Consider the following 16,620-nt stretch of genomic DNA (forward strand, 5'->3'; position numbering starts at 1 on the left):
GAAAGAAGATGTTTTTATTAGTACAGAGGCTGCTTTTATGGAAAACAGGAAACAAAACCATTACTTTTTGAGATAGTAATTCAGCTCTATTTGTCACTGCACCTTGCAAAGTCCACGACTTGCAATGAGAAATTCTCTAGCTATATACATGCACACACAAAATACTCATAAAGCACCACCAAAATATTTAAAATTACCAAAATGTATAGCAAAAAAATTAGGTTTGGAAAGTATTTTCTTCCTTTCCAGATATTAAAAACAAAAAAGCTCCAGATATCAGAAAGATGTTAAAAATATTTCTGCCACCATTATTTTCACCTGTACTGAAAAATTCTGCCCACCATTAAAGAGAATTCCTCTTGTGTAAAGCTTGACAAGACATTAACACTTTCCATACTACCTGCATTAAATACTGTCAAAATAATAGGATGAACGACGCAAGTATTGCATTTTATATATCTGAAACAATATAGGTATCAAGACAGAAGACTGTCTTACTAGAACTGTAAAACACACAAATTTAACAAATGTAACAACTGATTGATACACTGGCATTCATTTATAGCACCAAACAAAGCTTCATAATCCTTCTCAGCTGGTTAACAGCATACTGAAAAGGGGTGTGAGGCTATTTAAAAAGCTCAAGATATGCAAAGTGAAAAATGCGTACAGAGAAAAGCAGGTAGTCTGTGGAAGGTTGGTTGGTATGGTTGCCATCTTCTCCAACTTTTTAAATTGTCTTTTTAGAGGAAACAAACTTTTTAACAAATACTGCCTTTCTCTGATTTCTTCAAACATCACTTGTTATTTAAAATGCTTTTAAATCTTCCACTGAAATTTAACATTTTGTATATTGACAGCCCAACCCAGCTGTTAGTTTACTGGATAGATGATATTCTCACTTCAAACTTCTTCAGTAATAAAATGTAGTGCAGCAGTGAAAATTCTGACTGTGACAGGAAGAACATCAACAGTCTGTCCACCAAAACAGATATGCATGCATACATATAAACAGCACTGAGCGTACTTGCTAGAGGATATCTAACACTGGTATTTTACACCAAAGCTAAAAACTCTGCAAAAGGGTGAATGTCTCAGGGTAACCACTGAAAGTGTGACTGGCTTTGGATCCAACCCATCTTAAAGAGAAGAAACAACATGATTATATTTGGCAAGAACAAGGGATCCATAGTCAATTACTTCAAGTATGACTTCTCTTCTATTTATCTGTGTCGCTACCGGTTCCTTAATTCCAATTTTACTGATCCATTTTAATTAATTCTTTTCTATGAGTTTCAGGAAGTCTGACCAAGGCATCAGAACTGCAGGGATTATGGCATGGGCAAGACCAGTGTCTATTATGTCATGTTTTCTTTTTTTTTTTTAGTATTCAGTATATTTGGGTCAATAATGATCACAGCAGCTAACATCCATAAGACATTTCATAATATAAGTGAGAAGAACAAAGGGTGTCCCTTTCTGCCCACTTCCAAACAGAGATAGCCATTGGATGGATGATGTTAGAATGTGATTTGCACTTACAGGAAACACTGCTCTTATTTTACTTAGAAGTAGCAATTAGTTCTGATGATAAGTAAGGTGGAATTAATCCATGCTGGTAATCTATGACACATTTTCTACTTCAGGGGAGGCACCAGGGACTGTACAAATGTATTAAAATTTAATAAACATTAGCAAAGTAATATTTCATGACACAGCTGAAAAGCATAGGCACTGTGCCTGAAGACTGAATTACACTGAATATCATTTGATTTCATCATTTTCTCCTTTAATATTATGAAATATATGGTCCAGTAGCAAAGTTAGTAGAAAATACCAGCTTTCAGTAAGAACAAGCATAAAAAGAAGTAACACTCTATGAAGAAATAGTTGGTTTAGAGCACCTTGACTTGGGACACAAATCTCTGCATTTTCTTAGTAATTATGTCCTTCTCAGATGCTCTCTCTTTCCATTCTGTTGTTACAGACTAAAGAAACAAAGTTTAAAGTTAGCAAGAAAAGAAGAATGGAGAAACGAGAAAAGTAAGAACAGAAGACACATCCAAAAGCAATGCTTTCCACTTACATTTCAGTGATTATTAGGAGCTATGCATAAGAACTCACAACGTCAATAAAGGCCAATATCAATATATAAGACTACATCTTCAATGCACAAAGTTTAGCAGAGATTTTTTAACATAAAACATATTTTACAGTAATGTAGTGCAGTCCTGAACTTGCTTAGTCAGGAGAGAATGGGCAGAACTAGCAAAATGCGCGTAAAGTTGAAATCTGATTAACCACACAAGAGGTGAAAAGATCCTTCTGACAAAGGGAACAGTTTATAGAAATACTGGTTCTAGGTTTTATAGATTTTTATAATATAAACTTCACCAATAAAAGAAAACTGTAAAACATTCACAGGATAACTAAACAAAGCAATAATTGAATAAATCTACACAAAATGCACAAGAAATCATTACCGCACAAGCATTGCTTCGTGCACAGATCAGAGACCTCATACTACCAAATAAAAAGAGCTCCTGCACCAAAAATCATCTATTGTCAACAGTCATTAGATGCTGGATGTTCAAACAACTCAGAAACTTCAGTTTATGTATTAGGCCTGTTCAGAAATAATTGAACTAGCATAGAAATTGACATTGTCTCGTTTTCCTCCTTATAGTCAAGAATTTGTAAAGATATGTAAATTATTTTCTTGTGCACAGTTTGATGAATAGTAACACGTTCTCCAGACACTGAAAGTCCCCTACAGAACTAAAGACCATACTGCTATTTTGCAGGCTATAATGAAGGAGAAATCCATCAGGAAAAAATGTTAGCCCCACAGCAGCTGTTAAATATAATTCTGGTCTTCAGATCACCTTCTGTTCCTCTGGCCCTCCAGGCTAATTTCAGATCTCATAATTTTTAAAGTATAAAATATCAATGAATACAGGAAAAGTACTGGTCATAACTTCTATTTTTATATGTAAGCAAATTTATAGCCATAAAAAGGGAAAAGGGGGTGTCACTACAACCAAAAAACCCAAACTGACTGCCAAAGTTCTGCTTTCATCACACTTCAATTCACCATTGGTATTAAGCTTCATAACCAGTATTATCACCTTCACTTAAGCCCCAAAAGGCAAAGAAGCTTAAGAGTGACAGAGCAACAGCATCCACTGACAAAATGATCAGTAAATACAGCTGCACCACTACTGACTGGGGATATCAGGGCTAATGATCATGAGGCAACAGCACCTGCCATGTACTCAAGAACATAAGGAACAAATGGCATATTTAAGTGGGGCAGAGCTCCCGAATGTACTTGCTAAGAGTAAGCATACTGAAAGTATTCTCAAACACATTTTCATGAGTTTTACTTCATGTTATTAACATGTAACTGGCAAGTTAAAAAGAAATTACTGCATTATTTAAGGATTTTTTAAAATAGTAATAATAAAAAATTGAATTCCATTTTGAGAACAAAGATGCAGAACAAAAACTATGTAGGTGTCTAACTGACTATTTCAAAGCCTCTGGAAAAGTGTGTAACTACAAGGCACTCCTTCAGGTAGCTATCTTGAAAGTATCAAATTTATTTTATGCAAAGTAAGCTGATATAGCAGCTGGTGTACAACAAGGAAGCTCCTTTCCAGTATTTACCTCTAAGGAGCTCTGCACAGGCCAAACACAAATAAGACCATTCAAGTTACTACAGCCTTGTGGCACCTCCGAGCACATCTGAACCATGAGGATGACAACCCCAGCCCTCAGCCCAGAAGGTAGCTGGCATCTTGTCTGCCTTATTGAACTGCTGGAAATACGCCTGTGAACAACCAAAGGTACAAAAAATTTACACACATTCAGAAGAAAGCTCCAAACGTGTCTGGTAAAGATCACCAGGAAATCAGGAAGGTTTATACACACTTTTGAGATACAGGCTTCGCTGCAAAGAAGCTGCAGTTGTACATTAAGTCAGATACTTGAGTTGACAAATGTAGCACAGTCCAAAGTTCTGTAGGTTTATTTTCCATTGTGATTAGTTGAGGTAAGTTCCTTGACTAGAGTTGAAAGACTGACCTCAGTTATTGTCAGGGAAGTAGAAAAGTATTTGTGCCTTACTCAGTTCTTTAGTAAGCAATCTCAGACAGGAAACTAAATTAAATCAACACTACCTCCTTCCACATAAAAAAAAAAATCCATCTTCTCTAATAAATGGAGAGGGGCAGGTAGGAGAACAACAAACAAAACTCACAAAAATGTACTTACTAAACACAACCTTGTACTCAAAAGTATGATCCCCATGTGTCAGCATTAACATTTTCTTTTAAGCTACTACTCTTCCTTCCCAGGAAACGAGATAAGACATTTCTTTCTATATACAACTAATTACTTCATAATTTACACCATTATTTAGTTCTGTAATAGTATTTCTGAGAATCATCCTTTGTTAAGGGAAAGAAAAAGCAGACTTTACAATAGAAGAAATTTTCATCCTTTGACTGCAAGTGACATTCTAATGTGGCAATTCCATTTATTTACTAAGTATTTTGAAAACTTTGCATAAGACTGTTATAGTAGCCAAGTTCTAAGGTAGGCCACAAAATGCATGAGGGACAGCCATATTACTACAAGCAGAGCCCATGTATCAATTGGCAAGCTTCCCAATTTACTTAGAGAATAAGGAAAGTTAGCAGAGTACAATTATTTAAAACCAATTTCACATGCAAATGAATAAGTAGGGACAATTCTACTTAAAATCAGCAGTACAGCCAAACATCTGCAAGTCTTCAGCGGCAAGTGAAGCCATTACTTAACATATACAAGCAAAAGCAGAGCAAGTGACAAGTACTTCTCAAAAGAAGCACTGATACTTGTACACTGCAGGTTAGTACAGATGCAGAAGAACTTAGCTATCTACAGACAAACTAAGGATCTGCATTCCTTCCACGGATGTTTTAATATTTAACAAATTACATCTTAATGGCAGTTGCATAACCTTTGCAAGTGATCCTGCATACTTGGAATCATTAGCAACTAAACTGTATAGTGTACAAATGAGGAAGAAGTCAAAGGTTAAAAATGTAGATTGGTATTCATCTCTGAGTATGAATATTTCTAATGTGACTACAAACCAATATAAAAATAAGGTATCAAAATGTTGTGGGTTTTTTGTGTTTTTTGGTTGGTTGGGTTTTTTTACAGTATCAGCAAAACTTGCTCTGAAATAACAAGTGTAATGGTAATGCAAAATTAACTGACTGGCAGTTGTAAACACTGGGTTTTTTTTTAATCACAAGTCATTTACCTGTCCCAACTCATTGCACTTGAATGCTGTAGTTCAAAATAACTGAAGAAACAAAATTTACCAGTTCAAGCTTTTGAAGGGAGTAATGTGAAAGAAACTTCAGTTAAAAGGAAGAATCACAAGGAGAAGCAAGAGGGAAAAGAACCCAAACACACACACACCCCAAAAAAAACCCAGAACACAACTCTTTCTGCTCTTCTTCCCAGAGTGATTCTTAGCATGTATCTTTTGACACAGCTTTAGCCAAGTTATTGCTTAGTTTAAAAATTCTTTAAAGCATTGTCAGACAATTAAGTAATGCAATGCATAAAGAACCCATATATTCTATGTGCAAAAACATGTTTCAAATTTCTGCCGCAAAATCCAAAAAAAACTTTGCAAGGCAATACTTCTCCAAGAGTTGCTGTAAAGCAATTGCAGCCCCCTCTGCTGTTCAGAAAAGGAGAAAAATATGAACATAACACTTGCAAAGCCGTCATTACACAGACAAGTATTCCAGCCTTCTCTCAATTGCATGCCTTGCCTGTACACAGAACAAAAAAAGCTGTTTGCAAGGATCACAGCATTTCTCTAATAATTCTTCATTTCCACCTATGGAAACCAAGTTTTTAATCTATTAACATTCTGATGTTAAATGCAGACTTTCATATAGGAGCTCCTTTTCACTTTAGACATGCACGAACTGCCAAGTGCAATCTTAGTTTTCTTTAGTTTTTGAAATAAATACTGTCCTTCCACACAAAGCCTAAGATCACTGAAAAATAAATCCTCTGTATCCCTATGGTTCTATATACTGGCTTAGACCAAGCATCTCAACATAAAAAAATCTGTCCTAGTCTGCACTATTTGAGAGCTCCAACCTACATAAGGGATAATGGCATTAGATCTGTTTCAGAACTTGAGATATGGATATTCAAGTTCTATTCTGTCCTAATTCAGTGAAGTCAAGACAGTTTATTTGTTCTGTCTCTCCCTCCTTCCCTCTCCAGGGTCAAAAATCAACCAAGGAAAGGGACATTTAAGAGACCTCTCAGGAGTGAACTTGATTGCTTTATGTATCTTCACTTTCTAAAAAAGCTCTTATGTACAAGATGAAAATAAATTATAATGGTCAAAAAGAATACAAATAACAGACCAGCCATATATAAAATTATATAAATGTTACCTGAAACATGAATATATCTGAAATGTATCTAAATATAATGGGCTTATACTTCTGGTGAAGCTGATCAGGTAGAATACAGTGAGCTTGCTGCTGTCAAGCAAAAGTCCAGTATTTTATGTAGGAAGGAACGAGGGTAGAATGATCACAGACAAAGATATCAAAAAACTGAGGTGAGCTGCACAACAGCACCTATGGCATTTTGTTCCATCCCACTACTAAATTTTCCTACTTGGTAATGATGAAAACTCTGTTGCCAATATTGCTACATACAACCAGACCAAACTAGCACCTGTGTTGGATCAGGAACACATGCTTCTGAGGAGACGGGTTTATATCTGGCACACAAACAGTAAGCAGTGGATTCAGGCACCACTGCCAATACTGGTGGCACAAACCAAGTTACACAGAAGAACATACAGCAAGGGGCAGGTAGTCCAGCTACAGTTACAAGAACTACACTACAGCACAAATGCTGAGGGACATATCTAAAAGACTAAAGCCAAGTCTAGTAGGTTTGAATCTCCTAGGATGGATTTATCTTCAACAATTAGAACCAGAAATCATTTGTAAATACAGCTGCTAAGTCTAAAAACGCTCCTTATTCTTCTCAAAAGCTGCATGTTAATTGTGTTTCTTTTAATTCTGCTAATTCATTTGTGCTCCAAAAGCTATCTTTCTACAGTATTTCTTAATGAAGAATGTGTTCCTACAGTTAAATGTTGATTAACAAATGGACAACATTAACGTTGCATTGTGTCAGTCTTAGTGTGTAACCATGGTCTACAACAGTTTTCTACCCTGTGCTGATCCTTCAGGTACACAGTTAAAACTGCCTGAAACAAAGCTGGACCATGAATCAACCATTCTCAAATACAGTTTGTCACCTAGCTCTCCAACAGGTCTTTCAGGAGCACAGCTTGGGGACAGACCACAGATGAAAATGATCAGCACCGCATGGAAACAATATGCAAAGCAACTATCAGGCCACACAGAAACTGTGCACCTGTACGAAAGCCTTTCTGACAATCTGCTTCAGGCCAATGGAAGTTCATTGCAGTTTAAGTCAAATATCAAGTCCATACTAGATTCAAGTTGTCATATGACACCCAGTCACCCTATATCCAGGAAAGCCAAAGCACTGTAATAAAACTTAGATTTTGAGTTCTTAAAAGCCATGCAAGAACCACAGAATCATAGAATCAACCAGGTTGGAAGAGACCTACAAGATCATCCATTCCAACCTAGCATCCAGCCCTAGACAATCAACTAGACCATGGCACTAAGTGCCTCAGCCAGTCCTTACTTGAGCATCTCCAGGGACAGTGACTCCACTACCTCCCTAGACAGCCCGTTCCAATGGCAAATCACACTCTCTGTAAATGACTTCCTCCTAACATCCAGCCTATACCTCCCCCAGCACAACTTGAGACTGTCCCCTTGTTCTATTGCTGGTTGCCTGGGAGAAGAGATAGATCCCCACCTGGCTACAACCTCCCTTCAGGTAGTTGTAGACAGAAACACTGTTAACAGATTTTCCTATGATTTTGTTTTACATCAGGTTTTTGACCTTTTCTTTTTTAATACAGAAGTACATTGTAAAAATTTAAGGAGGTTTTGTCATTTTGTTTTTTGAAAGGTGAGAGGATGCCAGGTGTTCTACCACCAATTAAGAAACTGGTATATAGACTAAGGAACAACATTCTTCCACAAGAACACATGTCTGCTCCCTCTTCTTAGTCACTATGATTACTTTCATTATCCATGCAGTTTTTGCTGCTGCTAGGAATTAACACAATTCCTCCTTCCTGAAGAACCAGGAAAATATAATGAGCTACTAATGTACACTGGAGGTAACACTTCAAAACTTTTTTTAACTCTGAAATGTTAGGCAGTAAAAGCAAAAAAAAAAAAAGACTGTTTGCAAATTCTTATTCCAAATCAGCAGCTCTCAACAATCACTGCACACTATTTTCAAGGTCCTCACAAGAAAGATACCATACAACATCAGGTATTGACCACATAACTGAATAATTGGCTAACACTGCTCTTTGAACCACTATCTTGCCAATGCTCTCACTACAACCCAGCCAGAAGGAAGAACCTGATGTTTCTGTAATATTCCACCCTATTTTTTCATTACAATGGTGTCAATTAAACGGAACTGATATTCTCAGACAACACCAAATATGCACAATTACTTACCTGCCTTCTTGTCTGCTTTGAGAAGGAAAATGTCATAAATACTGTGAGAAGGGTCATACTAAGGTATATGAGGTTGAATATCAAAATACTTATTAAAAAAGCACCTTGATCTTTTAAGATCACACCTCTGATGTGTGTATTCCTTAAAATATATACAGATACTATTTGCTCATGCCAAATGCATGCCAAAAAAACCCAATTAAAACAGTCCATTTTGTGGACTGCATAAATTCTTTATAATGAGCTCTTCAGGAAGTAAAAAGCTTGCATCATGATAAAATTATATGCAAAGTATTTTCCAAAATCCACAGTTAACAAGGATTAAGGACACAAATTTCAGCTTTTCAAGCTTGTAACATTTCTCACCTTTGTCTTTATGTAGAATGGTGATGACTGGTGAATAGGCAAGTCCATGAGGCTATTGGAATTTGTGACACTGTTACTGTTAGCATGTTCGTCTTCTCTACTGCTGTCATCTGACTGATCGAAATCATCACTCTCCTGGTCCATTTCCTCCTCCTCTTCCACCTCCTCCTCTTGATCACCAGCACGATCATCATCTTCCTCCTCTGGGTTACAAGTAGATTCTTCATCCACTGTAATAAGTCTATTGTTATTTTCTTCTAACTGTTCCTGCTGAGACTCATGCCTCTCTTCAAATCCAGGTTCTTCTCCTCGTATCTCCCCATTTCTCGCAATGTGCTGCTCTTCTTGTTGTCGTCTTTGTTGCTGTTCCTCTTCTTCTACAACTCGATTCATCTGCTCCTCATCTACTTGGCTTGAGGAAGCATTACCTCGAACAGATCCACCAGTTCGTCGCCTCTTGCTGCCCACAGAGAGCAGTTCCTGATTCATTTCCAAAAGCCAGCTTGCTACTTCTTGGACCTTGGCTAGGCTATCTGAGGATGCAAATGCTTTCACATTCTATGGAGAAGAAAAAAAAAAAGAAGCAGAAAATTACATGAGTTACATTGTTTATTAGATAAAGCATTAAAAACTTATTTAATGTAATTTCACTTTATTACTTCTGACAACATATTAAAAAAAAAAAAGAGTAATTTCTACTTTGACACACAACTGAAAAAAAAAACCACACACACACACACACATAAAAAAAAAACAAAAAACCCACAAACCAAAAAAGCAGACTGCAGACAACTTTGTAGCAAAAGAGTTATTTCTTCTATCAAATGGTCTGATCATGACGTCTGTAAACACCAGATTCTGCAAAACTCAGAAAAACTATTTGTTCTTCCAGGGAATCCACAAGAACCATGATCATTCATGTCAACAAAAGATCCAACTATAGGACACTGCCTGCTAAAGACTGGATGAGGCACTTAGTGCCATGGTCTAGTTGACTGGATAGGGCTGGGTGATAGGTTGGACTGGATGATCTTGGAGGTCTCTTCCAACCTGGTTGATTCTATTCTATTCTATTCTATTAAAAAGGAACTGGACAAAAATTCGTTTTAAACTGGCGTTATATTTTCCCTTTAATTTGATTAGAGATTTTATCTATTACTCTCAAACGATTAACTGCTTTTGGTCTTATGCCTGAAGTGTGGGCAAATCTTGGTATAATTGAAAGTTACTTGTCTCATTATGATTTTTTTTGACAAATGAAAATAGAATACCCACTAAAGGATTACATCCTTATCACTTGCACATCATAAATTTGCCATAGAGACACTCATCAGCCAAAAGTAGATGGCGCTTGGGCAGCTCACGTAGCCCAGAAACCACATGTACCTCATCTAGCAAGATTCACTGTTAGCAGTAAAACTCTCTGAATTTTAAGAAGCTACCAGTATCATTAAATGAGACTCAGAGAAGTACAAAGTGCCAAATTTAGGTACCTATTAATAGAAAGTAAAAAATACTAATTTAATTTCTAAATTATCTGCACATTTGTAAGAAGGACACAGAGCTGCTGGAGTGTGTCCAGAGGGAGGCCACAAAGATGCTCCAAGGGCTGCAACACGTCTGCTATGAGGATTGGCTGAAGGAGCTGTGGTTGTTCAGCTTAGAGGAGACTCAGTTGGGACCCTATGGCTGCATTCCAATATCTGAAGGGATCCTACAGGAAGGCTGCAGAGGGACTTTTAATAAGATTGTCTAGCAACAGGACAAGAGAGCATGGTTTTAAGCTAGGGGCATAGGTTCAAACTGGATCTTAGGAGCAAGTTCTTTGGGTCAAGAGTGGTAGGACTTCGGAATAGTCCTTGTGGATGCCTTCTCCCTGGGGGTATTCAAATTCAGGGTTCAGCCTTGAGCAGCCCAGTGTAGATGAGAAGAGGCACTTTCCATGCCGTGGAGGTTGGAGATGATCATCCCTAAGGTCTAATCTAAATCATTCTATGATTCAGCTACACATGTGCATGCAAACAATATAAGAGAATAGAGTGGTACAACACTCAGGCCTCCAGCCATACAGCCTTTGAGACTGGTGCAACGTGACTGCAGCTCCCTCAAGTTTTGTGTTGAGGGTGTGAAGTCAGACACAAACTCAACAAGTAGTCAGATTCACAAGGCTGCACACAAAAGCATGTGCAAAGAGAAAAATAACTTTTTCACCATGTCCAGAAACACTGTTCTCAGGTGCCCATAAAGCACACCACACACTCAGTAGGCTACTGTGAGAAACAGATTTAGAAAGTACAGCAATACAGTACCAGAAAAGAGCACAACTGCTGAGTCATGCTTGGAATAAGAGCAGCAAGGATATAGACTGCCATGAGTACTTCAGCACAGAGAGATAGTTCTCCAAACTTCTTCTCAGGCTCTCCTGGCTCTCAGGAAACCCAACTTTGACCTCTTCAGAGATCTACTTGGAAGAAGCTGATGGGTTAGGGCTCTAGAAGACAGGAAGGCAAAAGACAGCTGGCAACTTATTCAAAGCACCACCTCCTTCAAGTTCAAGATCAGTCCATCCCCATGAGTAAGAAATCAAGCAGGGGAGGAAAAAGATCTACATGGATGAGCAAGGAGTTTCTGGAAAAGCTCTAACAGAAGGAAGCCCACAGCACACAGAAAAACTTGGGAGTTTTTCTTGTGGAAAGACAAAGTATTTGCTTTTTTTAAAGCATTAAATCATTTAAAAATCTGCAATTGAAATGACCAAACGAGACTATTTACATCTTTGCAACTAAGAATTTTAGCTTCCACAAATCAGCTCAACTTGGTTTCTACAAAAGCCTGCACAATGCATTATTAAAATTTCACAGTATCACCAAGGTTGGAAGAGACCTCACAGATCATCAACTCCAGCCCTTTACCACAGAGCTCAAGGCTAGACCATGGCACCAAGTGCCACGTCCAACCCTGCCTTGAACAGCTCCAGGGACGGCGACTCCACCACCTCCCCAGGCAGCCCATTCCAGTGTCCAGTGACTCTCTCAGTGAAGAACTTTCTCCTCACCTCGAGCCTAAATTTCCCCTGGCACAGCCTGAGGCTGTGTCCTCTTGTTCTGGCGCTGGCCACCTGAGAGAAGAGAGCAACCTCCTCCTGGCCACAACCACCCTTCAGGTAGTTGTAGACAGCAATAAGGTCACCCCTGAGCCTCCTCTTCTCCAGGCTAAACAATCCCAGCTCCCTCAGCCTCTCCTCGTAGGGCTGTGCTCGAGGCCTCTCACCAGCCTCGCTGCCCTTCTCTGGACACGCTCAAGCATCCCAATGTCCTTCCTAAACTGGGGGGCCCAGAACTGAACAATTTAATTACAAGCAATGCCTTCATTAAAAATCATCAATATACATTCTCTAAAGAAGACATGGATGTACATTATCTGAAAGATCCAAAACATCAACGCTGTCTTCTGCTTTCAGAATTAACTGCTGTCAGCTAATACACAAGTTACAACCATTTCCGTATATAAGGAATTAAGACAGGATCACTGTGGAGGAATAAGCTACCAGAGAACTAAAATGCCACATTTTCAGCTAGTACTGTGTCTCCTTCAGAGCCCAGAACAACCAGTCAGCTAAACCCAAGGAGATCCACAGAGGAATGCTTTCTGAGATGGGCAGGGAAGTTGCAGCTAAGAGATTTTTTTCAGACAGGCACAAAAACACTGCAGTGCAGTGGCAAAGCTTAGCATAAACACAGAAAACTCAGTTAAACTTGGTCAACAAGTCTAGCTGGGCAACTCCCTGAGTTTTGTAACACTTGCAGCCAGTCACAGTGAAAAGCAAAACAGAGGGAACCCCTAAGCAAAATGGAAGCCCCTAAACCTAACGCAGCTGTAAATACAGAGCTGATAAACACATTCCCCACATACGTTGAAGCTCAAATGTTATTTAAGCAAAATTCTTCAGCTTTATCCATTCGTTTTGCACAGAACATACATCACAAAAATACCCTAGAACAACAGTGCTGTAATTTGAGGGGTCCCAGGTTCCCCTAAGAAAACTACAGAGGCCAAGACTCATCCCAGTGGGCAGACCTGGGCATCCCAGGATACTGTAACGTTGTTATTCTGTTCTGTTTTCTGGCATCACAGCTTACTAAGCCAGTGCCCAGCTGGTATCTCTTTCCCTTCTCCTCAGATCCCTTCACGCCTCTCTCCAGGGAAGAGCATGCATCCCCTCTTATCTCACGGTTTCTGTGAGGGAGATGGCTCCTAGCAGGCAGCGCATTTTCAGCTGCGTCATGCGGCCTGCTGAGGCCTTGCGGGCCTAAGCTGGGCGTGGGAGGCAATTACGGCCTACTCTCAGGCCTGCCAAAGGTGGAACAAGTGTAGGCTTCTAGATGGATTCAGTCCAACAGACTTGGCTTAGCTTGTGGATGTATCCACTCTACCTGATTGCCTTTTGCATATTGGCAATAGTAAACAGAATCTCGCTTTAAACTTGCACTCAGTGTGTAGTATTTTCGTTCTTACTCTCCAAAAGGAGTAAGAGTCACCTCTGTCACCCAGTCCTGGGCAGCTCCTGGCCTCCAACTATCACAGACTCAGAACCACCTGTGTGAAATGCCAAGCAACACCGAGCAAACGCCTTGACAGCCCATACTGAGAGAGGACAACCACTGCACCGTTGAATTAACTCTGCTCTAGTACATACCAAACCTGTGAGAACACAGGGCGACAAGGCTGGGGAGAGGCCACAAGCACAGCCCTACGAGGAGAGGCTGAGGGAGCTGGGATTGGTTAGCCTGGAGAAGAGGAGGCTCAGGGGTGACCTCATTGCTGTCTACAACTACCTGAGGGGAGGTTGTGGCCAGGAGGAGGTTGCTCTCTTCTCTCAGGTGGCCAGCACCAGAACAAGAGGACACAGCCTCAGGCTGTGCCAGGGGAAATTTAGGCTGGAGGTGAGGAGAAAGTTCTTCACTGAGAGAGTCACTGGACACTGGAATGGGCTGCCCGGGGAGGTGGTGGAGTCGCCGTCCCTGGGGCTGTTCAAGGCAAGGTTGGACGTGGCACTTGGTGCCATGGTCTAGCCTTGAGCTCTGTGGTAAAGGGCTGGACTTGATGATCTGTGAGGTCTCTTCCAACCCTGATGATACTGTGATACTGTGTGATAACTAGGAGAAAACAAGGGAAACTTCACCAATACTGATGAAATTTATTACTCCTTTTTAATGACTTGAAACTGAAGAGAAAGGACCTGGGGTGGGCGCAGAGAGGTGCCTGCCAGGGGCAGTGGTAGGGCTGTTGCTTTAACAAAGCGTAGCAGAACCTGAAAAGGTTTTAAAGAAATAACTTTGAAATTAAAGAGACTGACCTGGATACTAACTTCAGTCATACCAACATTGATTAAGACAGCAATTACTTTAAGGACAGAATATTTACAGTCACTATATGGTTTATGGGCAGGAGACACTCCTAGAACAAATCTTTTTGAGATTACAAATTCAGTGGATGAAGATAATTGGGCTAACATATCAATGTAAGTAATACAGTAAAAAAAGGAGGATATATTTAACTGAGTAATACTGCATTATAAGTCAGGTAAACAGAAAGTAAAACAAGGAACACCCCACTGAAGATAAGGATCTCCCATGATTTCATTTCAACATCCCAATCTACCTTCCGAAAGAGAGATAAAATCCTTCTAAGCGTGTTTTGTCCAGGATTGACACTGACATGTTAATAACTTAAAGCTAGAGCTACATTTAGCCAGCCGTGCAGTAGGGGCACATGTACCAAGATGAAACTCAGCACACAGAGTTTGGGCTGTAAGGAAAAGGGCTGTTTCCAGACTGGCTCTCACTCCTGGGGCCTAAACTGACCCTAAGAGCTGGAATCACCTTCTGGTTCAGTTTCACCCAGAAGGTGCTCTGCGACAGCTGTGCTTTAACTCATTGACTGAGGATCAGGTGTGGATAATCAGGAATCACACTTTAGAAGTGTGCTTTTAATCCAAACACATTAGCAAACAAAGTGCAAATGCCCCAAGAATGGGTACACACCAGCCCTGCCAGCCACCTGAGACCTGTTAAGTCTCTTTGGAAAATACACATATGAAGAGAATTAAGTGCAGCATTCAGCAGGTGAAAATAAACAACAATTAACACTGGTAAGATTGCTGACCATGTCTATTTAAAAACAAAGCACACATGAAAAGAAGAAAAATAATGAGTTTATAGGCATGATAGCTAAACAATACAAAACACTACAAGCAAGCAGCCTGCATGTTTTATTAAAGAAGATGTTTAATATAAGATCTGATTACAGGCTATCCAACACAAAACACATCAATAACAATGCAGTTCATTCTACAAGCACGCATGCTTTCTTTAATAACAACAAACTACTTCTTCCAAACCATACACACACCTCAAATCTCTTGGTCAACTCCATTAATTCACGACTCCAAAGTCCAGAAGAAATTCAGCAGCTAAAACAATTCTCTGCTCCAGTTCTATCGCCCTGCTCAGCTAAACTCTGCCAATACCTTGTGGAGCAGCACATGTCAATGTTTCTGCTGGATTAGAAATTATCATGCACCCTTTGTCACTCTCCAGATATTTTAAGAATCAATTCATGTTGTTTATTCAGTGCAAAGTGATCAAAGTAACCAAAGCTAAATGAAAGGACTTCACTAAGTATCTACTTCCATCTAACAAATCAGCATAGAAATAAAAGATTTAGTATTTATCACCTTTTTTTACAATACCACAATTAAAGTTTTCTGTGCAGATCTAGTTAAGCCCAGCTGCCTTCTTACATGGCTAGCTTTAATTATTCCCTTCCCTATTGTAATCTGGTCCTAACTTTGTATCTACCTTCTGAAGCTTTTCATGAAGTTTTTGTGCCTTGACCTCCTGAACAACAACCAAATCTATTTTTCCTGCTCCATATGGTCTACTGTAAGATGCCTCCCATTCTGTCTAACTGCTTCTATTAACCCTCACGGTCCTAATTCAACAGACCTTATCCCTTCTCTATTTCATCATCCGAACTACCTTTTTTCTCCCAGGACTGACTCATAACACAGCTCTTTCTCTAATCCCATGCCTCAGTCTACCAATTCCTCTTGTTCAGTAGTGCTACTTTACCATATCTGACAGCTCACTCTGATCCACTCCATGCAGAAAGTGATTTAGATGCAAGACAGTAGCTGATAAGTGGGTAGTAAAAACATGACAGACCAACTCCTTGCAATAAGTTATGAGGACAAATACACAGAAGCCACTAAAAAGAAAGTAATCGTTTTAACTCTGGGCTGGAAAGACAAAGGTGTATGCAGGACCTATCACACAATCCTATCCATTGTAGACACAGGTGAAGTATTTAATATTGCATAGTAAGAAGAAATAGCACACATAAGCCACCACAGAATGACAACATAAAAAGTACTTTAGGAAATCAGTAATTGCTACAAGAATTTGTATGTTCTTAGCAGTATTTAAGTTGAGTGGCACGATAAGGGAATATTAGAGGTAGAAGAGACAAATAGACCTTCATGAGCAGAAGTTTAGAATACATAGCTTGAACT

At 39.4% G+C, this 16,620-nt stretch overlaps 1 protein-coding gene across 2 annotated transcripts in view; it reads right to left on the reverse strand.

Annotated features, from left to right (window-relative positions):
- Nucleotides 1–16,620, reverse strand: part of FBXW7 (F-box and WD repeat domain containing 7) — a 169,094-nt gene that overhangs the window by 90,724 nt on the left and 61,750 nt on the right. For both annotated transcript variants that reach the window (XM_064148656.1, XM_064148658.1), the window contains exon 2: nt 9,048–9,605. In XM_064148656.1, coding sequence (XP_064004726.1) covers nt 9,048–9,536 — 489 coding nt within the window. In that variant the 5' untranslated portion in view covers nt 9,537–9,605. The remainder of the gene's footprint in view (nt 1–9,047; nt 9,606–16,620) is intronic.

Source organism: Pogoniulus pusillus, chromosome 9 (assembly GCF_015220805.1).
Source record: "Pogoniulus pusillus isolate bPogPus1 chromosome 9, bPogPus1.pri, whole genome shotgun sequence".
Taxonomy (NCBI): domain Eukaryota; kingdom Metazoa; phylum Chordata; class Aves; order Piciformes; family Lybiidae; genus Pogoniulus; species Pogoniulus pusillus.